General features: G+C 40.1%; 2 protein-coding genes across 10 annotated transcripts in view; one reads left to right on the plus strand and one right to left on the minus strand.

The window, feature by feature from the left end:
* Positions 1-25675, plus strand: part of KCNIP1 (potassium voltage-gated channel interacting protein 1) — a 565439-nt gene that overhangs the window by 93397 nt on the left and 446367 nt on the right. The gene's annotated exons all lie outside the window — the stretch shown is intronic.
* On the minus strand, positions 4020-25138 carry KCNMB1 (potassium calcium-activated channel subfamily M regulatory beta subunit 1). Of its 6 annotated transcripts, none has more exons than XM_083483002.1 (6): positions 24865-25057; positions 21434-21531; positions 17965-18134; positions 14398-14593; positions 10952-11011; positions 4020-4037 (listed from the first exon to the last, which is right to left on the minus strand). In XM_083483002.1, exons 3-6 carry the CDS (start codon positions 18099-18101, stop codon positions 4035-4037), a joined length of 396 nt encoding a protein of 131 aa, XP_083339128.1. In that variant the 5' UTR covers positions 18102-18134; positions 21434-21531; positions 24865-25057; the 3' UTR covers positions 4020-4034. The 6 variants fall into 6 exon arrangements, with proteins under 6 accessions (XP_083339128.1, XP_083339127.1, XP_083339124.1 ...); XM_083483001.1 differs by lacking the exon at positions 4020-4037 and adding an exon at positions 6885-9001 and having other exon boundaries at positions 24865-25087; XM_083482998.1 differs by lacking the exon at positions 4020-4037 and adding an exon at positions 6885-10030 and having other exon boundaries at positions 10486-11011; positions 24865-25056.

The raw sequence follows: 25675 nt of genomic DNA on the forward strand, positions 1-25675 counted from the left end.
CCTTGGAAATAGGGGACAGAGGAGATTCTAACAACCCAACTCTCTCTTCCACTTCTGTGTCTTCCTGCAACACTTCCTTCGCCTCCGCCACTTCTGTCTATGACTGCCCAGCTTCTTCGTCTTCCCTCTGCCTCACAGGTGGCACAGAACCCCACAAATCACCGGCCCCTTTCCCTGGATCAAGCTTCTGCCCCCCTTCACCCTGCCCACTCTGCCTACCCTTCAGACTCTTGACTGTCCCTGACAGAAAGGGAGGGAACTCCATAAGGTAGTTGCTACAGCAATACTTGATGGTGATTAAAAAAAATCACCAGGTGGTTTCTGTTGAACGGGAAGCATAGCACATCAGATTAATGGAATGTTTGCCTGTCTGCTTAAATAGACCATTGGAACAAGTCCTCACCTGTCACCTCATCACAAATGTGAGTGAAACAGAGAAGTGTATGTTTTGACTTTGCTTAAAACAGAAGGTCCATTTTGAACATTTGTTCTATTGGTAGGAATGTGGATGGTTGTTTTTTTTAACTTAATTTTTTTTTAACATTATTGCAACGGTATCTGAAAACATCATTCAGATGCCTTGTGCAGACTTCTCAGCTCTGCATATATATCATGACTATTTAAAGACTGCTTGTGCTTAAATAGTGTGTCACCCTCCTCCCCTTCATTGTTCACCCTTCATAAAAACAGACATGATTTTAATGTAGGATTCATATAGATAAGCCTGGGAATTTGACTAAGAAAATTTATTTAAGATGAGTTTAACTTGGCTTAGAATGTATATACATGTGTTCACACACAATTTTGCTCCTATATATGCTTGCAGTGTTGTAGTAGTAAGAGTTCATTTAAGGACAAAATGTAGTAAGAGTTCATTTAAGGACAAAAACATGACATTCATAGAACTGGTATTGCATGAATGTTTTTAAATTATTATTTTTTAAAAAAACAAACTGTTGCAGGACCTCTCAAGTCAGGATTGTATGGGTGATGGGCTCTTAACTATTTGTCCCCTGCATTCCAGATCTGGAGTGCTATTTGCAGTAGAAGGGAAGCCCACAGTGACTACTGTTGAATTGCAATTGTGCCACACAGTTGTTGGATGGCAAAACACTAGTAATGTGTCTTTGAGATAAAATATGTTTACAGTTGTGTATTAATAGGGAAACAACATTCAAAAATCTGCATTTTCTACATGAATTAAAAAAATAAACTGTGTGTATTCTGGAAATGTGGTGGAAAAGACTTGCAAAAGCGGCGTGTAAACATGGCACAAACTTGATATATTGACTTATCCATCCATCTCTACATGTAACCAAATTAAAGCATAACGCAGTACAGCTCTCCTGCCCCCAACAAAGCAGTGTAGAATAGCTGAAAAGAAACACTCATTCTCCTGGCCACTTTTTGTGTGTGTGTGGAGGACCCTATTCTGGTTTTGGTTAGTCATCAGCAACTCCACAACTGGGTAGGTTGAGTAGATGCCAACAAGCTGAAAACAGTCAAGGAAAGTGGATCAGCAACTTTTAACTAGTTATCTGATTCCTGTTTCCTACAGAGTACTCTGCAAAAGCTACACAACATTGCAAAGCTCACAATTTTTCTCCTCAGTTTTCCCATACTTGCCAATGGTGTACAAGCCATCTTGGGGATGGGATCTGTGGTGTGGAGAAAAAAGATCGTAGAATTGTCTCTGAACAATGTGATATGCTCCTTTGTATGTTCCACTTCTAAACTGTGTCCATGGCCTTACATCAGCTGTTAAATGGCATATAAAGCACAAAATTGTTGTTTTGTGATTGATCCTTTTCTATGCAAACAAACTTTGTAAGGTTTCTGTCATTTTTACCTCTCTAGCCAATAAGTTTCTTAAGTGTTCCTGTTCAGAGATTATAGCTGCAAATTGGGATGTTAGTAAGATTATGTTTAGCATTTCAAAAGCTCATTGAGAGGGGAAGGTAGCCCATTTCAGCTAATCTAAAACTAATTGCCTACTAGAATGTAAAGGAAGGCATCTCTCCCATATGTGTCTGGGAAGCCTATTTCAAAGCCTTTCAGTTCTATTCAGTAATGAGCAGCAGATTCAATCTTTTCTCCTTTTTGCTGCATTGTGCTTTTGAGACTGAAATGACAAGTTCCAAATGTGAGTAGAAATCTGTATTTTAGAAATGATAAAATAGGTACTAGGTATGGAAACTTGCTAATATATTTTGGAATGTGCAGTAATGCAGTAATACTGTACAGACAACACTGGAATATTTAGAATGGCTGCTGAAAAGAAAAATAATAATAAATTACTTTTCGTTTAGGATACAAAGATATTGCTGAAGTCTTTTGAAGACAACTGACTTTAGAAATAATACAGGGGGGAAACAATTCAAAAGGTGATATAGTTTTCTCATGAATGTGATCTTTTGTTTGAAAGCACCCTCATGCCAAACCTTGTCACTACAGAGAGATGGCTAACTTTGATATGAATTTATCCAGCCCCTTGGATCTGAATCTGAGGCTTCCTCTGGGTCCCTACTTTGAGAGAGGCTCAGAGGATTGTGACAAGGGTCTTTTAAGTTCTGGCCCCCCATTAGTGGAATGCTTTCTCACATGAGGTCAATCTGGCACCTTCACTGACATCTTTTTCAGCACTACATAAAAACTTACATGTTCCCTGACTTGGTTTGCTGAGAAAGGTTTTAACCATAGCAGAGTGAGTGACCTGTGTCCTGCTTAGTCTTTTATATGTATGGTAACCTCATTAACCAGTTCTGTGGAATGGGTATTGGAGGCACTGTTCTAAAGTGGTTCTGTTCCTACCTACAGGATCATGTCCATGGTGCAGCATAGGGAGAATGTGTTTTGGCTCCATTAGCTTTGTACTATGGTGTATCATAGGGTACAGTCTTGTCTCCAATGTTGTTTAGCAGCTATACTGGGTAGGGCCATTCAGAGTTTGGAGGCAGAGTTTGGAGGCAAAGTGTCATCAGTACACTGATGTGACATGCAGCTCTACTTCTTCATAACTTCTGAGTCAGGAGAGGCTGTGCATGATCTGGACCATTATCTGGTCTCAGTGGTGAATTGGATGAAGACCCGTAAGTTGAGCTGTGGGTTGCTTGTTCCCATGGTCCATAAGATTGGCCAGTTGCCTGTCCTAGAAGTGATTGCACTCCATATTAAAGAATAGATTTGGACTTTGGTGATGCTCCTGGGTCCATCTTTGTAACTGGAGGCTCAGCTAGCCTCTTTGGCTATGAATGCCTTTTACCAGTTACATATAGTATGCCAGGACACAGCTCTAGTGCTCAAAAGCTTGCTCTTATCCATTGGAGCTGTTCTTCAGTATTGTGGGCCCAATTTTATGGAACTCCCTTCCAGCTGAGATCAGAGACACCCCCTCCCTGTCAAACCTCTGGTACCTACTTCTTTTTTTTTATTCCTGCAGGCTTCTAATTAAATTCTGATTGATAGTTTTAACTTACTGTTAGTTCATTATATTGAGTCTCCTTTGCACCACTTAATCATGACTGTAATCAAGTAGTATATGAATTGTTGAAAACAACAACAACAACAACAAATTTCAAGCCTCCTCCTCTTTCTTCTTATAGTTCTTTAAACTAGATTTGGGCTAAACAGCCCTTCACCTGAGGATTGCAGGATTTGCACAAGACCATTTGACACCTGAGGTGAACCACAAAATGGTGCCCCCCCCCACCAGGGAAGAAGGGGTGAGTGACCCTCCCCCCCACTACTAGGAACAAGGTAGGGAGAATAAAGATCTATATTGGGATCAAAGCTGGGAGGAGACCAGCAGACCTCCTATTCACCAAGAGGTCACTGCAGAGGTGGCATTGGGGGAGGGGCTGCCGAGGAGGAGGCAGATCCGGCCTTCAAAGAACAGGCCGCAACTGTGGCAGTGACAGCAGTGTTGGGAGATGCATTCGTTTGAGGCTGGATCTGCTGCCTCTGTGAATTCTGCGACCCAAGGCAGTCGCTTCACCTTGCCTAATGGGTGGGTTGTTCCTGAAGGACTGTCCTCTCTACTGTAGGAGACATAGTCACACTAACTTTGTTCTAGGTTTCACTGATGGCACAGTACTAACATATCAAAGGTAAAGTTACACAGGAAACATGCAGAGGCCTTATTTAAAGCTTCTATAACTTTGTTGGGTTAGCTTCTCTTGACAAATTATGTAGAAATAGCTGTATGTTTGACTGACCTTAAAGGCCTGTAGTCACCTCTGGAATATTCCTAGAAGCACTTTTATTAACTAAACAGTCTGTGTTGCAAATAGCTCTTCTGTTTAACTTACTGGGAGTTGCTTTGAACAATGACTGCAAAATATGGCTGCCTTCCATAGTCTGTTCCTTGTGAGGATTTAGAAGTAATGCATTTAAAGTGTTAATCAGTAGCACATAAATTCAAAGTGGGCATGCATCCACTTGAATCATTTCGTTTATGGCCTTAATTACTTAATGAAGACCTTCATTTCCCTCTAAAATTCCCTTCAGCTTTTATCCATTGATTTAAGACAAGCAGTAAAAAAGATGGAAGAGGCATTTCCAATTGCATGCTTTCATGCAATGTGGCTGTGAAGAGCCACAGAAGAACACCTGAGACAGCAGCACTGTCCTGCATCTTGCCAGCTGTCAATTTATCATGGGATCTTCAGGGGCCTCAAGAGGATCTGACAGTGTCTGGCAGTAAAGCATTAACTTACGCAGTTGTGTCATGTTGAACTGGTAGGATGGGGGCACTTTGGGGCAAGCAGCAGAATTGAAAGCCAAGCTAAACTTGTGCATTGTCTCCATTCCCACTTAATTTGGAGTAGGTAGTTCATCTCCACAGGTTTTCTTGCAAATCAGAAATAGAGGCCCAACAACTGGACGACTTTGCATTGGGATATAGTATGTGTTAAGGCTGGCCTCAAATGACAAAGAACTATATTTTGGCCTAATTCTGTTTCAAGAAGGAGAATTCATTGACCTCCAGATGTTGTCAGACTCCAGTTCCCATCATCCCTTGATGACTATCAATATTGGCTGGAGCTGATGGTAGCTGAAGCCCACAGATTCCCTATCCCCACTCTAATTGAAAGAATAAAATAATTAAATGGGTGTAAAAATAAAACAGGTGACCAAGGAAGAGAGATGAACCATGTACATTATTCTGAGCTCCTTGAAGAGAGGGTAGCACAGAAAGCAGTAAATAAATGACACCTTGCACACTGAACAACACAACTCAGAAGTGTGTGTGTGTGTGTGTGTGTGTAAATAGCCCTCCCACCTTTTGTAGGATTGAGGGAATGGAAAGGAGAGGAAAGCGGCATTATAGAAAGTCATTTTCTTCTCAACTGCTTCCTGGAGGTTCTATCTAATATTTTTAATTGACTTTTTCTTTCATGCCTTTGAACATTTTTGGTTTGGGGCCTCTATTACTTTATTACTTTTTGTACTTTTTGTACTTTGAATACAGCCAAAGACATGCATTTTGTTTGCAATTTAATTTTATTTGAAAATAATCTGCTTCGTGGCAATAGGAGTAAGGATATTTTTTCATTTGTTTATGGTTTCTTCTCTTTTCAGACTATGGGTAAACATTTCCCAGCTCTAGGCCTACCCGATGGATGTTAAACTTTAGATACTGTCTGTGGTACTAAATACCTTGCTTCTTATGGCTATTTTATACATGATTATTGGGCTGAAAGTGAGTGACTTGCCTAAGATCATCATGGTGAAGGGTGGATTTTGAAGCTAGTTTTATTATATCTTTTAGCTGCATTTTATATGCTGCCTTTTCTTTATGAGGAGGCTAGAGCAACATACAGTACATGCTTACCTGCATCTCCACAGGAAGGGCGCCACTATTGAGAAAGCCCTCTGTCTTGTTCCTTGTAAAATCCCTGTATTTCTTCAACCCAGAATCCCCAAGTGTCACCTGAAACCTGCATAGCATCTAGGAGATCCGAGTCTATTACCTTGCCTACCTCTTGCCAGTGCCATCCTCTCCACTCTAGCCTCTGGCAAGAATGAAGGGAGGGGCAGAAGAAACTTGGTACATGGTCTCAGGTCCCATCAATCATTCCCACTCCCTTTCTTTATGGCTTTCATACCAAGCTTGTTTACTGTTTTGTGACATTTTGGTTGCCCTAATAAAGGTGTGCCCTTGTGGAGTTTGTAATGATTAAAATGTTATTAATATGAGTTGCTAGCCTCCAGTAATGAGGATGCGTCTTTTATTCAGTGTTGCTGTAGGGAGATTAACACAACAACAATTAATAATTTTATTATTTATACCCCACCCATCTGGCTGGGTTTCACCAGCCACTCTGGGGGGCTCACAGCATATATCAGAACGTACCAAAGCATCAAACATTAAAAACTTCCCAATACAGGGCTGCCTTCAGATGTCTTCTAAAAGTCAGATAGTTGTTTATTTCCTTGACATCTGAAGAGAAGGTGTTCCACAGGGAGGGTGCCACTACCGAGAAGGCCCTCTGCCTGAATCCCTGTAACCTTGCTTCTTTCAATGAGAGAACCAGCAGAAGTCCCTCTGAGGAGGACCTCAGTGTCTGGACTGAATGATGGGAGTGAATACACTTTGGCCGGGTCCAAATACATTTTTTAAAGAAGCAGTTTAATAACCACTTCTTTAAGCCAGTCTAAGAAGACTCCCTCACAGAGGGAGGCATTCACCCACCCTGCGGAGCTCATCGCCCAGCCCTTCTCAGCTCGCTTTTAGAAGCCAGGATGGGCAAGGATCAAGGAGACAAGTGGTCGGTTTCACTGGTCCAAACAGCCTGCCCATATACCTGGTTCACTGCTTGCCACTTCGCATGCTGATGAAGCTCATTTCCAATGGTTTAAAGCAGATTATAGGACAGCTATACTTTAAATATGGTTATCTTTAATAAAAAGAGAAAAACACACTGGTTTTAAAAAGAGTACAGAGCAAGTTCTTGCGGGATTGATGAATACAGCAGACAGAGCTTAGTCTTAACCAATATGTAATTGTAGAAGGGCAGCTTGGGCTGTGAACCTTGGTATGACACTGCAAGCATGTCCCAATTTCCATCAAATAAATGGTGGGAGGTATGCTAGTTCTATATTAGGCAGATATGTTTAGTGATTTGCAATGAATCTATTGATATTCAATCTGTTTTCATGGTTGTTTTTAAGGTATCAATTTCATAATTCTTTAAAAAATCGTATGCCACCTTGGCACTTCATCCCTTGGTTACACTGACCGCCCAGAGGAGATTGGAGTGAAGAGATAGGGGAGCAATTTTAGACCTGTCTTAATACCTGACTGAATTTCCATCCAGATCTATTTGGATGAGTGGTGACATTTAAAAAAATTAAATACATACAAATGTAGGAATTGGTGTGGAACCTGTGTGTGTATTGCTGTATGTAATGATCACACGGTTTTATTTGGTTGACTGCATACATTACTAAAATAATATATGGTGGTCGCATACAATAAATCTATGCATGTATTTTATCTACATGAGAAGCTCTTGCATGCAGGAAATGGTGTGAAATTTGTCACTTTTTGAAGCAGACCCCTTGTTTGGTTTTAACCATTAAAGGTACAGCCCCCCCCCCACATGGGAGCTGTGAAATAATGTTCTTTAACTTCTTGCCACCTTTTGCACTCAACTGTGAAACACCAAAATAAAACCACAGAAGTGTAAGTTGCTTAGAGAAACAGGGAGGTGATGGTGTTGCTCTGATCATATTTGGGAAAAGCAGCAACTCCTTTGAGGCTATAGCTTTCTTTCCAAATGCTAATTGCATAAGCATTATGAGTGCTAACCTGTGTAACTAAACATGAATGGTGTGCTGTTTTGATTTGCATTGCTCAATAGGTAATAATAAACACAGAGAGAATTCCATCTGCAGAGGCCAGTGCTATGACAGGCAATTTTCTTGGCACTGCGTGGGGCCAAGCAAAAAGAAGATCAAATACCTGAGCTGTAGCTGAGCCCAGGGTTATTAAGAGCCCCCACAACTGCTTAAAGAACAGCCAGTTAATTCAGCAACTGTGAATCTAGAAGTATTTGACACACCTTGTGGATTGTAATTTTGTTCTTTAATTTTATTCACTTAATCATAATAGGTTGAAGCTAGAAAACTTGAAAGTCTTTTGTAATAGGGGGGGAATCCATGTGTGGGTTTTGTGTTGTGCTGTATTTGCAGCTTTAAAAAAACCCTTCTTATAGAATTAAAAATAAGATCTGAATTACTCTAACCACCAACCACCTCATGTGCTCTATCACTGAGGTATGGTGAAGGATGGGTAAATATGTCAATTTTTGTTTCTCTTGATTTTTCATTCTTCCTATATTAAGTCCAGCTCTCCACATTTTCACATTATTTCGCCATTTAAAAAAATTCACTCCACTCCTGCACAGTGTGGTTGCAGGTCCCGTCCCCAATCTATGAACATTGAATTAAATGGCTCTCTGGCTGTGTTGAATATTTGTGTATATTAATCAGCCTCTCCAAAAGCTTATGGGAGAATGCAATGCTAACAACCAATACCAAGATAAAGGGCTACCAGACCTGTGTGTTGACCACAATGCTTTACGGAACTGAGATGTGGATAACTTACACCTACCAGGAGTAACACCTCAATGCCTCCCTTAAGCACTGTGTCAGGAAGATTTGGGGCATTACATGGCAGGAAAGAATCTCAAACAAAGATGTGCTCTCCCAAGCCCACATTCCCAGCATGTTTGCACTCCTGTATCAGCAACATCTGCGCTGGCTTGGTAATATCCACAGAATGGAAGATCTTCAAGGGTGTGCACTATGGGGAGCTGGTTTCAGGCACCTGGACCTTTGGCAGACCAGCTCTGTGTTACAAAGTTGTCTGCAAATGTGACACGAAGGCTGGCAACATTAACCCTCCTTTGTGGGAATCCCTTGCATACGGCTGCAGTGCCAGGAGACAGTCAGTCAGGTCATGTATCCACAGCAGTGACCAGAGGAGGAATGACTGCTGGGAGGAACACAGAAAGAAGAAACACCATGGTGCATCTGCAGCAGCAAACCAGAGGCCTTCATCTTCCCCAACTGCACAAAATGGGTATCTTCCATTTCAGTCAATACAGTCATAGCAGGCGCTGTAAGTCTCCAAAAGTTTGACTTCACCTCCAAAGGTGTACTCTTCCACTGAGAGAGATGGATGCCTGCCAACCAATCAACCAACCAACCATGACTGTATGATCTGAAACCCTGGAAAAATAAGGGTTTCCCAGTAATGTGGAAGAGTCCCCCACTAATAGCCTTGCTCTCCATTATGTCTTTGCCAAGGCTGCCTTTGGCCTGGTACTTAGACTCTGCTATTAAGAGGGCTCCATGTGTATGCTTGTTATGGATTTAGGTAGCACATGAACACACAAACTGGTCTTCAGTGAGCAATGAAGCTTTAAACATTAGCTTAATGCACAGGTAATGACAACAGCTGCAACAGTGCATTGTGGTAATTTACCAGTACATTGAGTTGCTTGTAGTGCTTGCTTTCAAAGCTGGTGAAGTTGCAATTTCAGCTGAACTTGGGGAAATCACTCGAAGCATCCATTGTGCTGCGCTATTTCAATGACTTTGTTTGATTTGATCATTGCAAAAATCTTCATTGCTGAATTTTTTTTGGGTGAAAATTTATAAATGTTGATAATAAACCTGATTTGCAATGGGTGTTGAATAATTTAGGTTGCAAACGTCGCATCCTAACAATATAATATTCATTTGGGTTTCTTTGGGGAGGAGGAGCAGATGGCAGGACATGAATGTTCTTCCATTTTCCACATTATGTTAAATAGCTTCTTTCTTTCTTTTTGTCATATTAATTAGTTTTAAAATCTAGCCCTCATAGTGTACAAGGAAGGACTCGTGCCTATGCTTACATGGAAGTCTGTGCTAAGTTGGCCCAAAATAACTGGTGTTTTCAATCTGTAAAATGTTCTGAGTACCCACAGTTTCAACAGTAGTGTATGTGAGAATATAGCCAATTTCCTTGCCCAGCTTTCTGATCATGGAACAATTCAGAACTTGAAATATGAACAAAAGCTGACTCTGCAAGTCTTATCTGATCAAAAGCAGTACAGTAATGTGTCTCATTTGGATGGCCTCCAGCTCTGAATCTTATCCGTGTGTTCTTTAAGCTTCCTACCTTGTTACTTCACAGTGAATAAACTTCAGAAATTGTTCACAGCTTGTCTTGGATATAGATGTGAATGTAAGATACAGGCAAACATTGGGACATTCTATACACCTGTTCTGTACTGTGGAGCTAAGAGTATAGAAAAATACTGACTTATTTTCACCAGGACAATAATCAGGACTCCACCAATCAACATCAGACTTGGCCAGACAAAAGTGAACAAAAGGAACTCTGGAAGATATTGTCTGTATAAAAGGACAGTGGCTTCTTGTCCTGATGGGTCATAATATGTGAGAATATAGCCAATTTCCTTGCCCAGCTTTCTGATCATGGAACAATTCAGAACTTGAAATATGAACAAAAGCTGACTCTGCAAGTCTTATCTGATCAAAAGCAGTACAGTAATGTGTCTCATTTGGATGGCCTCCAGCTCTGAATCTTATCCGTGTGTTCTTTAAGCTTCCTACCTTGTTACTTCACAGTGAATAAACTTCAGAAATTGTTCACAGCTTGTCTTGGATATAGATGTGAATGTAAGATACAGGCAAACATTGGGACATTCTATACACCTGTTCTGTACTGTGGAGCTAAGAGTATAGAAAAATACTGACTTATTTTCACCAGGACAATAATCAGGACTCCACCAATCAACATCAGACTTGGCCAGACAAAAGTGAACAAAAGGAACTCTGGAAGATATTGTCTGTATAAAAGGACAGTGGCTTCTTGTCCTGATGGGTCATAATAACAATAAAACACCTTGGCTTCTGTGAAATTTTCTCTTACTTTTTCTACATTCTCTTGCACTGCAGTATAATTCTTCAGAGTCGGGGGGATGTAGGAGCACTGCAGAAACAAAACAAACCCCAGGAAACCAGTTAATCATAATTACTCAGTAACAGGAAAAGCAGTATGCTTACCAATATTGCTTTCTGGCAATAAGTGCCAGCTGTGAACTAGATCATTAATATACATATTATCATTACTTTTGTATAGAGAGAGGTGAACTTCCAAAAGCTTCCCTCAGAATTTTACCTAAGCTCGTTTGAAACAAAGTGGAAGAACTCAAGCAATCTGAGGACTAATTTCAGGAGTCACTCCCAAATGGATTATTGGTTCCTATGGCAATTGGGTGGGCAGGAATAGCTGTGGGGATGGAATTTGCCAATAGGTATGTTTTACCCAACCCAGCCAGCAGAACACCTACCATAGGAAGGTGCTAGTGTGGAGAAGACCTTCCCCTAAGTCACCACCAGACAAACCACTACCAGGCACAATACAGTAGGGTTGGTGTCCACTGATCTCAGGCAATGAGCTGGATTCTATGGAAGGAGCTGCTCTCTTGGACAATCTGGTCCTAAACTGTTCAAAGCCTTATAAGATAGCAACAAAAACTTAACTCTGCTTGACAGCAAAGGCAGCCAGTGATGCCTTTAAGATAGGTGTGTGAAAGAAGGTGTCTCTGAGAATCATAACCACCACATTTTGTAGTGCAAAAGTGTATAAAGGACTCTCTGGATTTCACTTTCAGTATTTCACCATAGTTAAATACACATAGAATTTACCCATTTATTGATGTCTAATACAGAGTATCTGAGAACAGAATGATCTGCTGGGAGTTTTAACAATGGCCTACATTTCAGCGTTATTGTAAGGATTATTAAATGCTTGTGAAATGTTTTGAGGACTTGGGGGAAATACAAAATAAATGACTATTAGACAAGAGTAACCAGTATGGGTGGGTGTTGGCATAGGCCACCCTACTGAGAGTGGCATCACTGCTGCTTATCTGGATAGTGCTCCCATAGACCTAACCTCACCATTGCCCTGCTGTTGGGACAGTAGCTCTGTGGCACTGCACTTCCATGTTACCCACCCCTACTAACAGAGCTCAGTCACATAGAAGGGGAGAAAGGATGTCCAGAATTATGAAACTTTTGACAGTTGGGGCAAACCTGTTTCCTTGTGTAAGACAATCAGAAAATTTATTATAATAAGAAATTTACAATTTATCTAATTTTACTTGATTATATATTAGAAATGGATAAATATATAGCACTTCTAGTTTTGCAGCACAATTTAAGATCAATGAACTACTCACTAGCATTTTACCGTATTTTTTGTATGTAAAAAAAAAAAGCTCTCTCCTGTATGTTAAACTGAAAAGTAGAAACAACAGCACCAACAATGTAATGGAGAACTATAAATCACTTACTTCAAAGATGTAATTCTAATATGAGCAAGTATTTCTGTGCAATCATATTTCTTTTTAAATGTCCTTGTGTGCCTGAGACAAAATACATGAGCAACTATTGATGGCCTTGAAGCACAAGTTGAGCTTTCCATTAGGGAAATTTCCCATATTGTTAATTTGTCTGGGGAATTTTAGATATGCAATGTAAATAGGATTATTTCCTGCTAGACTATGAATTACTGTAAGACACTGAAACTAATAACAAATGCAGCTAAAAACAAACAAGTGAATGTGCAAAACAATTCTGTTTAAAATAGCAATTCCTTATTTGGAAAAGGTTTTATGGCTTCTCTTACATGACTCAAACTGAAGTTTTTTGGATATATTGTAGGAATGAGCAATTTTCTTCAGTTTTGCTTTGCTATTCTGACACTGTGAGAACCTTTCAGATGGGCTCCATTTGATTCCAACAGGAATTGTGAGTTTTAGAATGTCAGTAATGCTTTGTTTTTAAAAGCAAAAAATACCCCCCACTCCACTTCTTAGGTCCTATGATTTAGGAGTTATATCAGGTTTTTTTCTGATATGGATAATTAAAAACACATATATGACCCATAATTCATGTGTTTATGGATTATTTAAACATTCACTGCACAATTACAAAAAGCCAAAATGTTTTTAAATGGTGGCTGTTGTTATTTTAGTATTTTTTGAATGTCTTGTTGAATTTTAGACCAATACCTCTGCAAGAACTGCAGATTGATTCTGATATTTGATTTCCATTCCAAGTGAAAGTATTCAGGAATATGAAACTTCCAAAGCTGGAGACAAATCTGACCCAGGGGTCCAAATGGGCAAATCTATCAATTTCCATTTATCTGTTTCTCATCTTTGCAGTCTTAAGATCATATCTCTGTTTTTCAGCATCAGTTTTAATTTAAGTTCTCATGACAATTTAGCAGTCCTCTAATGAGAATTTTTGTTCAGATATACATGTTTGCACTGCTATTTTATGAATTGTGTGCTATGTGATATCTCAAACTAATTTACAGTACAATTAAAAAAGTTGTATGCAATTTTCACTAAAATAATGCATTTTTTGTAAGTTGCTTTCAGTAATATATGCATTTAATGGTCACTATACCCCAGTATTTTGTGTACATTACTTGGCTAGAGAAATGCACTGCGAATTTTGGAAAAGTACAAATTTTTAAAGATGGCTGTTTTTCAGATTATCTTTTATTTCTGAAAGTGCAAATTAGGTAGGTTCACCTTTAAATGTGAACTGCAGAGAATTTCTCTCTTATCCCTATAATAGTGGCTATGGCCAGAAGCATGCAGGCAATCCATGCAGCCAATGTAATGTTGAAAAGCCTCTGGGCCCATGTATTGGCCACATACGGTGCTTTTTTATGGGGGAGATGCAGGGGTACGCATACCCCTAAACATTTTGTGAATCTTTGTACTTTTGTCCGTTTACTGTATTTATTTATCCTGATTTGAACTATAAATTGGTGATTTTCTTGAGTCAAAATGAGAGTACCTCTAAACATTTTTTTAATTTTTTTTAGAAAAAACATACTGGCCACATATCTTCAGAATCAGCACAATTGTCATTTAGGCTATATATATACATATTGAGTGAGCAAGTAATGCATGCGGATTGTCCAGCGTAGCCCTGGGATATGGCAGATTTTGCCATCCCTGACCATAGTTTATAAATTCTGCATAATTAAAGGATTGTATAATGTGGTAGAAGAGAGGCTCTTGGCCAAAATGCTACGTTTTGCCTGCGGAAGCAGGGATAGATAAATTTTTGCTTGAATCTGTTTACATCTCCCATCTAGCGTCACCTGGCCTAGGGTTAGGAAACTGTATCAGAGTCAGATTTCCTTAGGGAAATCTTTTACTTCTGTGTGACCAGGAGCAATGGCATTATGCTTATGTTATCTATATGTGCATTGGAGAATATCTGGATTTTGACATTGGTATGTAGATTTAGTATCAAGATTTCTTATGAATATAACTCAAATCAAACCTTGGGGTTTCTGAACACGGTCTCCTCCTGGTGATAAAGCTTTACCACCTGCCCGACAGGTGTCAAATTGACCATGATGTCCAGACAAGGGTATTGAAACTTATTTTCATCACTGGAGCCATCATTGAATGAACAGTGCTGCTGTTCCTTGATGCTGGCATTTTTCAGTTCGCATATACCTTTGTTGGTCCAGACACTGTAAAAACAAATAAGACCCCCCTCCTGCTTTTAAATGCAGTGCCACATATCACAGCTTTCCAGAGTTATAGCCATGTACTTCAACCCAGTACTACTTAAATATTCAACTACTTCATTCATTTCCATAGCATTTCAGGCTGAACTCCAGCAAATATTTTAAAATGTCACTTTTTGCAAATTATGCAGCAAGCATAATAATAATAAATAATAATAATAATAATAATAATAATAATAATAATAATAATAATAATAATAATTTATTTATACCCCGCCCATCTGCCTGGGCTTCCCCAGCCACTCTGGGCGGCTTCCAAAAGAATATTAAAATACATAAAACATTAAAAGCTTCCCTAAACAGAGCTGCCTTCAGATGTCTTCTAAAAGCCTGGTAGTTGTTGTTCTCTTTGACATCTGGTGGAGGGTGTTCCACAGGGAAGGCGCCACTACCGAGAAGGCCCTCTGCCTGGTTCCCTGTAACTTGGCTTCTCGCAGTGAGGGAACCGCCAGAAGGCGCTCGGTGCTGGACCTCAGTGTCCGGGTAGAACGATGGGGGTGGAGACGCTCCTTCAGGTATACTTAACAATATTGTTAAGAAACTGAAGTTTAATGAATGATGTTGATGAATTCTATGGCAAAGTATGTAATTTAGACATTTTCCTCAGTGGTTCTCAAGCTTTTTTTCTCTGGGCCACAGTTTCAGGATAAAAATTTGCTCATGCCACACCAAATTTTTAATTGATAAAAAATACATTGGGGAAAAAGTAAACAACTTTTAGCAGTGCTTGATTTATAGCATAGAACACAGCAACTTTATAATATGATCATGGGACAGCCAGAAAATATTAAACAATGCAGCTGCATGAGAACATGGATCATTACCAAAATATAATTATAAACAGGCATTTAAAATATGTATCTTAAGTATGTATACAAACTCAATGAGACATGTGAGCTTGCTTTTGCCGGGAATCTTATTTATATTAGGTCTAATGTGAGACAAACTCTCATATCCTCATAAACACAAAGAAGTCTTTCTTCTTTGCTGTTCTTTCATATTTCAGAGCTGAAAATCCTTGTTCACAATAATATGTCATGGAGGACTGTAGAAAAATAGCCAATGCTCTTGAAGAGAGGCATGGCTGTATATAAAAAATATTATTTTGCTACTATAATATTTCATTTTTTTTATATTGTCCTTGAATCTTCCCGCCTCACTTGCCATCCTCTCCTGCCACACCAGTATAGCACACCACACTCTTTGTGAACCACTGATTTATCTAATAAATTATATTTTGAAATTATAGAAATTATCTTCATTCAATACAACTACTTTTGAGACGAGGTTTAATTTACAACTGTGTTACAGCAGTGTGTAAATTGTGGTGTATGATATTCAGGTGCCTGTTAATGAACCTTTCCATCCTCAATTCTATATATGACTGTTGTCAACTGATAACAAACTGGGAGCAGTCTATATCTTTCTTTCTTTCTTTCTTTCTTTCTTTCTTTCTTTCTTTCTTTCTTTCTTTCTTTCTTTAAGGTTTCTTGTCTGGCCTTCACTATATGGCTCCAGGGCAGGTTGCAGCAATAGAATATACGATTAGAAAACAAATAAAACCATTACAATGAGAATATACATAAAACTGTTGCAGGTGGAACAGAATATAAATTCAGTCAAAAAGATGGGTCCCAGAAAATGAAACACCTTAACTGTCAAGAGCCCAAGGTAAAGAGGTGTGTCTCTAGCATATGGCAGAAGCTGAACAATGAAGATGCTACTAGCCACACCTCACGTACATGCGCCTCACATACATAGAGGATGCAAAGGTTTGTCAAGGTGCAAATGCAAGGGGTTATCTTGGGGCTTGTGGGTAGGCATTGAGAAAAGGGCATGGGGAGGAAATATCCCTTAATAAATGTGGTTGCTGCACATTTCTTTGCTGCCTTTTGCTAAAACAAAGGTAAAGGTAAAGGACCCCCAGACAGTTAAGTCCAATGAAAGGCGACTATGGGGTGCAGTGCTCATCTCACTTGCAGGCTGAGGGAGCCGGCATTTGTCCACAGACAGCTTTCCAGGTCATGTGGCCAGCATAACTAAACTGCTTCTGGACACCGTGATGATAGCCAGAGCGCACAGAAACACCATATACCTTCCTGTTGCAGCGGTACCTATTTATCTACTTGCACTGGTGTGCTTTTGAACTGCTAGGTTGGCAGAAGCTAGGACAGAACAACGGGAGCTCACTCCATCGTGTGGATCCGAACTGCCAACCTTCTGATCGGCAAGCCCAAGAGGCTCGGTGGTGTATATCACAACATCACTTGCATCCCAACTTGCCTTTTTATAACCATATCTTACTGGCAGAGTTGGAAAAATCTAATATACATACATTCATCCCTGATTATTTGGTTTCTGGTATTAGTCTCCTCTGCCCTCCCCTCCTAAAATCTGGCTGTTGTTTAAATAAAGTTTTTATTATAGCAGTATTCCCTTACCTCCCAAAAACAGATGCTACTCTAAGTTCTGGTGGAATTTGCACAAATAGCTTTACTGTTTGAAAAAGAGGGTGGGTGTGCATGGTATATGAAATGACAGTGCCAGGGTAAATTTAAGATAAGCTAATTCCTTTCTCAAAATATGCACAGTTCACCTCACTGGCTGTGCCCACTATTTGTTAGTTAACTGTGGCCAGCTTGAAACGTTATCACTGTTACAATGGGGAACACCATGATGGTTCTGATCTGAGCCATGACAGCAAGGATAAGCATATTTCCTTGCTCCAGAAGCTAAAGCGCCTGCAATTTAAGCAATTCCAAGTTAACTTCTCTGTAGACAGAAATTTGATTAGGCATATTTAGCAATGAAGGTCTGTTATGAATGGATAGTTAATGAACATCCTGCCTTAAGTGCTTCCTAAGTGAAATAGAATTTCAGTTCTTAGAACACATTAATGTCCAGAATTATCTATGGTTAGGCTGATGTACTTAATTCAGCCAGCCATGCAGTTGTGGGGAACACATTGTTCGCTTCCGCAATAAGAAGTGTGTGATACGGACATTTGGAAACATGTTTGTGTGGTTTCTCTTCCTCAATTTGAGAGGAAAGCATAATGGAAATTGCAGAGTGCTCGTCTTTGTGTGGCATGTTCCACACACAACATACATTGTTTCACATGGAGAGAAGCACTGGCTCAATCTTCAAGATTGCAAATTTTATTACTGTCAATGTTTAAGTCAGGCCTAGATCACAAAATTTAATATTCCAAATGGACTGTGACACTGAGACCCAGAATGCATTCCACATGTTGGGATAGTCCCGAATGCTGAAGGAGGAAACCACATACGTGCCTGCTCAAGAAGTCCAGTTACCTTTTATTGTATAATGGTACAATGGTGATTCCGATAAAGAAATACATTATCACTGAGCATGCTACCATTCCCAAGCCCAGGCAGAGTGCTCTGGTCTCCCCTCGTTTCTGTGCTGTTACCGGCTTTTTCCCCAACATGATTTATGGCGATGGATTCTGTGGCCTTTATCTCTGCGTAAAAATAAAATAAATAACAGAAGCAATCAGTTTTACCATCCTCATCTTGCAAAGCTTGGATAATTTGTGGTTTTTTAAAAAAATCTACGCATACTTATTTTCTGAGAAGCAAAACTCCAAAATAAACCCAGTAGCATGTGGAAAGCAATTGACTGAATGAATTTTGCATATTCAGGGATAATATTTAAATTCAAATTTCAGATACTCAGACTAATATAGATCTATGTTTGTGTGTGACTTAATTGCCTGTCACATACTGTTTGGTTAATTTTGGAGTTTTACTGCACATACAAAGCTGGTCTGGTATGCTTCGTTTGTGGATGCAGCAGGCATATCAGGGACAGATGCATGTTGTCTTTTTATTTGTTGTAGTGGTCAGTGGTTCACATCTCATTCATTGGCTGCTTCATGAGGCTTGTATACTGTTACTTTAGCGTGCTTGATTCAACACTGCTAGAATTAGAAAGTGCAGGTGAATATGACTCATTTTCAGTGTTCACCTGCACCTGTGGGCCAAAATGGATGTGATATTAATTGCTTGTCATGTTTTTAAAGCATTTCAAGGGAAGTTCCCATCAGTGCCAATAAATATATCTAAACAACTCTCCCTTGAAAGGCAAGTTGCAGCTTCTGTGATTTTTGTTGGGACTTTGGCATGGAGTGAAAGAGTCAACTTCTTTGTTTTCCACTCCCATTGTCCTGCAGCTCCTCAAGCTTCTCCTAACATGACCCCCCAACCCCCCCCCCCAGGTATGCTAACTGCATTCACACATTTGTTTTCTAGGCTGTCCCTATGAACAAAGGGATATCTATTCTTAATGGGCATTTACTTGATGCATGTGGTGTTGATTGGGGTAACATGGTTCATTGTGATTCACCCAAGGCTTGATTTTTTCACTTGAACTAAGCCTTTTCAGTGTCTCAGTGTCATCTAAGCACTAAAGCTATTTATAGCTATGATGGGTATACTTGTGCAGAGAATCTGCCAGCAGCCTCTAATGCATTAACTACCGTGTCATTTAAACCTGCTGTGAACAGAGTTAGACAAAATACATCCAGCCAACAGAAGCAGTTGTATAATTTCCATGCAGCCATAGGAATAATACATACTGGCACCTCTCTTGGGTTATATCTTGCTTGTGCCAGTTTTAGGCACAGTAACTGGGTGCTCTACTTTTGGATTTGGATGTGGAGTAAGTAAGTTCTGCATTAATACTTCCACCTGAAATGATTCCCGGTGTTTCTGTCATTGCCTCCTCCACTTTGGCAAAGGAAGGTGGTGGCATAAAAGGAGAGTTATGGTATTTCCTCTAAAGCAGTAAAAGGATAAGGAGAGAGAGATGTGACCTCTCTCCCCTATTGTTTTATGAGGGAGGACAGCCACTTGTGCCTTGGTGCAGCTGCTCTCTCTGTCAAATGAGTTGCTTTGATGAAATGGGGAAAAGCTTTCAACTCCAGCCTGTTGCTGCATGGAGCAGCCTTTAGTGCTTTTCTGCAAATTGGGCTGCCTTTGAACATATTTTCGAAAACTTCAGCTAGTTCAAAATGCAGCTTCAATGGGGTTTTTTGACAGGGATTAAGGCAGGCATAAGCAAACTCCGACCCTCCAGCTGTTTGGGACTACAGTTCCCATCATCCCTAGCTAACAGGACCAGTGGTCAGGGATGATGGGAATTGTAGTCCCAAACATCTGGAGGGCCAGAGTTTGCCTATGCCTGGGTTAAGGGATAACTAATTATACATTATTAACCACCACCACATTGGTGACCAGACTGTTTCTGAACTTATCTCAAGTGCTGGTGGTGTTACCTTCTTAAAGCTCTAGTTTACAGTGGTACCTCGGGTTATAGACGCTTCATGTTACAGACGCTTCAGGTTACAGACTCCACTAACCCAGAAATAGTACCTCGGGTTAAGAACTTTGCTTCTTTGATAAGAACAGAAATTGCGCAGCTGCAGCGGGAGACCCCATTAGCTAGAGTGGTACCTCAGGTTAAGAACAGTTTCAGGTTAAGAACGTACCTCCAGAACAAATTAAGTTCTTAACACGAGGTACCACTGTACATAGTTAGGAACAAAAGTTCTGCAAGAGAAACCTGCTCATATACAGAGATTATCTTCATCAGAAGGCTTACTCAGTGCTGGTGACTTATTTATGGATTTCTTTTCCCTGTGAGGCTCACCTAACATGAACACTGATATCTTTTTGGTGCCAGGCAGGGGTGTAGCATGGGTGTGTGTGGGACTGTGGCCCTGGGTGCACCGTTTTTAGGGGGCATGAACCAGGTGCCCCCACACAGAGATCCCCATCTCACCCTGCCTGCTGCCAAGGATCTCTGGGCTCCAGAGCCCAGCCTGGTCTCGTTGCCACATCCCCAACTCCCTCGCAGATTTGCCTGCCAAGAGCTGCATGAGCAGGCAGGAGGTACAACATGGTCCCGTATGGCTCGAGTGGTGAGGGCTGGGCTGACGCACAAGCTCCGTGAATCCCCTGCACCCTGTGTGCGCCCACCTGGCAGCATCAGCAGTGAGGACTGGGCAGGCTCAGTGGATTCTGTTCACACCTCCAACCCCCACCCCTGCTCGGCACGCATGTGCGGGCAAATGACGCAACACTGCTGGTGCCAGGCCAAGGCCTTTAAAATGCTTTACTAGACTTTTAGTTGTTAAAATTGGGTATTTCTTTATTGCTACCAATGCTGTATCTGCCACAATATGCTTTTTTATTGTTCTCAAGTTTTAGATTTGTGTGTGTGTGTGAGTGGGGGAGAGAGAGAGAGAGTGAGTTATGAAAGCAGTCCTAGGAAGATCCCATGCATTTTGGTTTAAATATCATAGATCTTTGAAATGGTTCAGTGATATATTGTTGTCTCATGTGGTATTATTCCATCATTTCAAGATTGTTTAGAACTTAGTATACAATGTCTTAACAAGATCGTGTCTCTCTAAAGCTCACATGAGTTTTGCTACTCGAAGAGATAAGTACTAACTCTTTTTCTGGTGCATTGTACTTCTGGGTTAGCAGAAAAAGCTAGAAATGTTGAGATAATGTTGACTGTTCTCAGGGTAGCAAAACTTTCCATCTTTCTAGGGACTGGGTTAGTTTTATCTAGAAGCAAAATATTTTTAATCACAGCATTCAGCAGCTTCATTAACTGTGAAGTGTTGAGTTTTACAAAGTTGACCTAGCAGAAGAGCAAGTTTGAAGAGAAGGAATTCATTGCGATTCAGACACAGTCCCTCGGTATTTTCAAGAACCAGTCATCATCTTGAAAAAACTTGAGCCGCCATACCTGATTACTAAGGTTTTGAGCAGTGATGGACATTCCTATAACCATGTAGATGCAAGTCATTTAGAATGACATTGTAAGGCAGATGTTCTCTGTTGGTCCTGAGAGGAGGGGAATAAAGAGGAGATTAAATAAGAACAGAAAATAATAGATTCTGTATTCGTTTCTTCTTCCTGTGCCCCCTGGCGCCCCCTCCACCTACTCAGGAAGTTTGGGGACCCCCTGAACAGGTTTAGAAGGTTTATGGGGTCATGTGGTGTTAGTTATGCAGAGTTACAGACAGGGCCACCCTGTCCAGGAAGCAGATTGAGGCAGCCACATCAGTTGGCAGAATCCAAGGAATGCTTCTGTGTAATCTCACCAGATCCTGGAAGCCACAGCCACACCACCCCAGCATCCCTGGTTATGGACCTTAAAGTCCTTTCCAGTTCTGCAGTATGGTCACCTTACCTTAAACCACCCATGTAGGCCTAATCCCACTTTTATGGATATTTATCAAACTCTGTCTTCTGATTTATTTATTTAAATGTATACAGGGCTTTTCACCATCTATATTACCAAGTGGCTTACAACAATAAAATATGCAAAGTTTAACATCTAAATTGAACCTTCTAGAGTTAAACCCAACTGATTTTCAAACCCTGTCAAGGAAACTCAGAGACAGAAAATTAAAGCAGTGCAGGAAGACAGTGATGAGTCTGAACACTAGGAGGATGCCCTAAGCCTGATTTTGGAATCACCATATCAGGATGTCCACATAGTGGGAAATACTAGAGTGGAGGGGGGAATAATACCTATGCTGCTACATTCTTCTTCTTCTTCTTCTTCATCATCATCATCATCATTATTATTATTATTTCTTGAATTTGGATACAGCCCTATACCCACAGGTCTCAGGGTGGTTTACAGGATAAAATCACAATATAAAACCACAAAACACATAATCAAAATAGAAACAGAAACAAACCAATAACCCCCCTTTTAAAAGGGCATTGGATGTGAATCAGCCAAAGGCCTCTTTAAAGAGGAACATTTTTGCCTGGTGCCTAAAGGTGTATAATGACAGCACCAGGTGCCACCCTCCAGATCTCTTGTGGAGGAGGCACACAAAGAAGGGCCTCAGAAGATGATCTCAAGTGTTGGACAAAAATCCAGTTCACTATCAGGGAGGAGGAAGAGGTGTTCACTTCTGCAAGCATGGCACCCAGATGCAAATCTGCTACCCCTCCTGAAGTGCTACTTGAGGCAACTGCCTCAGAAAGTCCTGTGGTAGTACAGGCCCTGGTGGTGAAGCACCAGGAAATACAAGGGTTATGAACCCCTCAGTCACCACTGCTTGGCTCTGCATCAAATTGTCCCCCAACTGCTCCCATATAGCCTTAGGACCCTGCAGGCGGAAAAGTGGCTTGGGGTGATTATGGAGCACTTTCCCCTCCCCGCAAATATACACTGTTGTTCTTTTCCCAACACCCCTCCAGATACAGCTGCTCCTGAACAAAACAAAACTAAATGAAAAACTGGTTTTGTAATGCGTGCAACATGCAGCCAGACCCAAAGCACATGTTTGCATGCTCTTCCTTGTATGCATACATTCTGTTAACTTTGCTAGTTTATACTGACAAAACAATTCATGGTCTGCTCATTCCTGTGTCTAAGTTTAGTGCACGTACACAAATGGTTTAGCAATCCTACAAATTAACTTTCTGCTCAGCTCCTGGGGGGCGCTTTTTGTTGTTGAAATTATATAAATTGATTGAATTTAAAATGTCAACAGAGAGTTTAAATAGAACCTCATTCCCAAGCTTTGTGTTTGTGCACATAAATATATTGTGGAATTTAAAGCAATGAAAGAATAATGTCTGTGATGAAAACCCTAAATGTTCATTTCAGTTCTGACTTAGAGATAAGCTTGTATTTTAGTAAATCAGCTGAAGCAATGTTAAAAGAAGCAATACTAAAATTTCCAAAGCTACATCTAGAGACTTTGAATCCTAAACTTTTTGTTGCCTTGCTGAATGTTGTTGGGTTTGGGAATTGTTGTTTACGCATGTTGTATGTAATCATGCAACTCTGCTGCTACTCATGATAATCTTCATATTACGCTCGACCTGTGGATTCAGCTTCTATGGTGGATTTTAACTTTTAGATACAGAGTTCTATTTTCCCCAGAGGAAACCCATTTCCTGTGGTAGTTCTTTTCAGTGATGTCTCTGGTTGTAGGGCAAGAACTGCTTGAATTTCTGCAAGTCAGCCTCATAGGGCTGCGGATTGTTGGGGGTGTGGGGACATCACAAGCCATGTCGATCTCCAAGTCAGCAAAGTTACGCATGACCTACAGTCATAACATGAGGGATAAGGAGAATTTATTTCTGTAACCTATTTGAATCAAAGCTCAGTACACGCTCCCTTGAGTTCTCCTCCATAAATTTGTTATGTGAATTGTTACCTTGTAGGTGCTGTCTGGTGATGCTGTCCTAGAAATAAATCTTAAGTGACACAAGATGGGAAGAATAACGCAGGGCCTCTGTAAACAGACACAACAACTACTTTTGTAGACAAAATAACATGGTGCCATGAAGGTGTGTTTGTAACTTTCAGACACTTTGAGGAAGGACAACAAACTTCAGTTCTGCTTTTTTAAACTTTGTTTCTTTATTCTTTGCCTCCTGGTTTGGCTTTTCTTTGTGTTCGTCTTGTTTTGGGTTGGTATTGCATACTTTTTGCACTGAGTGCTTTATTTTGTTTTGTTTTATAATTTGATATGATTTCCTGCAATAAATGTTATCTGGATTATTCACATGTGACTTTTTGGGTTTCTTTATTTAATCTCTTAACCCATTCTATCACAAAAGCTCTAAGATACATGTAATAAAAATGTGTCTTTTAATGAAAAGCAAAACAACGCAAACAAACTTCTAAAGTGGCTCTTGGTTCATTCCCAGCCATGAAAGGGCTTTTTCCATTTAGTATTCTTAACCAAAAATTAATGACTACAAATCCACAGAAAAAATAAACTGGGAATAGGCATATCAAATTCACTGAATTCCTTGAGAAAAATTCATTGCTGAAGCAAAGGATATCCATTTAGATGAAGCTAGAGCATTGACCCTCACAATGATGCCTTCACACTGTGCAGTTCACAAGATCTTAGCATATATTATTCACTTTATTTTTTCCGGTCCCTATATGATTTATATAAGCAAAGGATTCAATGAAACATTTCCTCCTGTGACTTTTTTTGTCCATTACTAAAAAATTGATATATATTTTTTTGTCCATTGCTGTTTGCAATATTTCTGAAATGTGTTTGCTATCTAGATGGGGTGGGGGGGTGCTTCAGAAAATTTAGAAATGTTCTGTTAAAACACCCACACACCAAAGCTACAGCAAAGGACTGCAAAGAGGTAAACAAACTTCTCTGAAATATTACTTACAATTGCAGGGAATTGGTAAAGTCTTTGCCCAGAAGGTCTTGTGTTCATAATGTTTTTGACATATCCCGAGTCTGTTCCATATTAGCAATCAAGCAGCAGCAAATCCACAGCTGAAAAAACTACATTACACGAAACTTCCGTGCCCTGATTGCTGGGACTGGACTTTTAGCTTAGCTCACTTATTATGAGATTTCTGTTACCATAAATGGTAAGGTATGGAAGTGTGCAGTCTTTTAAAGATTAATTGCTGCAGACTCTAAGCTGACCCACAATGTTATGAACAACTCCAACCTAGGGCCCTATTTTCATTTGTATTAAATGCAGTAGATCTCTAAAAGATGCCTGTTTGGGGGTACCTGTGTCAAATTATTGTATATTGGTTTCCTCCATTAAATGAAAATATATTTTCAAACATGAATTTTAAGCTAGATCTTCCTGCAGAATCATAACCAGGTTATAATTTTGCATCATTGTAATGAGAATTTTGTTTAATTATGCATTGCTATAAATCTGAGTAATAAAGATTGAATAAAGATCAGAATATGAAATTGTTAGATCCAGAGAAAGTTTTGCTTTCATTGCTGTCTCCGGAATTACTTTCTGCTCCTGAGAGCACACCCTGAACAGCGGGAGACACTAAAAATTAAGCAAATGGCAAAAAGAGGGACTTCAGAAAGAGATTTAGATTCAGATGTTCCTTCAAGGCTGGCTCAAAGGTTTGCCCAAATTAAGTATTAGCTCTTATATCCTGGTTGCTATACTCTTTTCCAGTTAGGGGAAATGTCTAGTTATTGCAAAATCTCTTCAACTA

This window comes from Podarcis liolepis (genome assembly GCF_965112155.1).
Source record: "Podarcis liolepis genome assembly, chromosome: 2".
NCBI classification, from domain to species: domain Eukaryota; kingdom Metazoa; phylum Chordata; class Lepidosauria; order Squamata; family Lacertidae; genus Podarcis; species Podarcis liolepis.

What these genes read in the sequence shown, in the direction of transcription:
- KCNMB1 (XM_083483000.1), bottom strand. Translation starts at nt 18,101, where the DNA reads ATGTTGGGGAAAAAGCCGGTAACAGCACAGAAACGAGGGGAGACCAGA. An exon ending in GTACCATTATACAATAAAAG is followed by an intron (nt 14,594 to 17,964) that starts GTAACTGGACTT and finishes TTGTTTTTACAG; the next exon opens with TGTCTGGACCAACAAAGGTA. An exon ending in CCGTGTTCAGAAACCCCAAG is followed by an intron (nt 11,012 to 14,397) that starts GTTTGATTTGAG and finishes TTGTTTCTGCAG; the next exon opens with TGCTCCTACATCCCCCCGAC.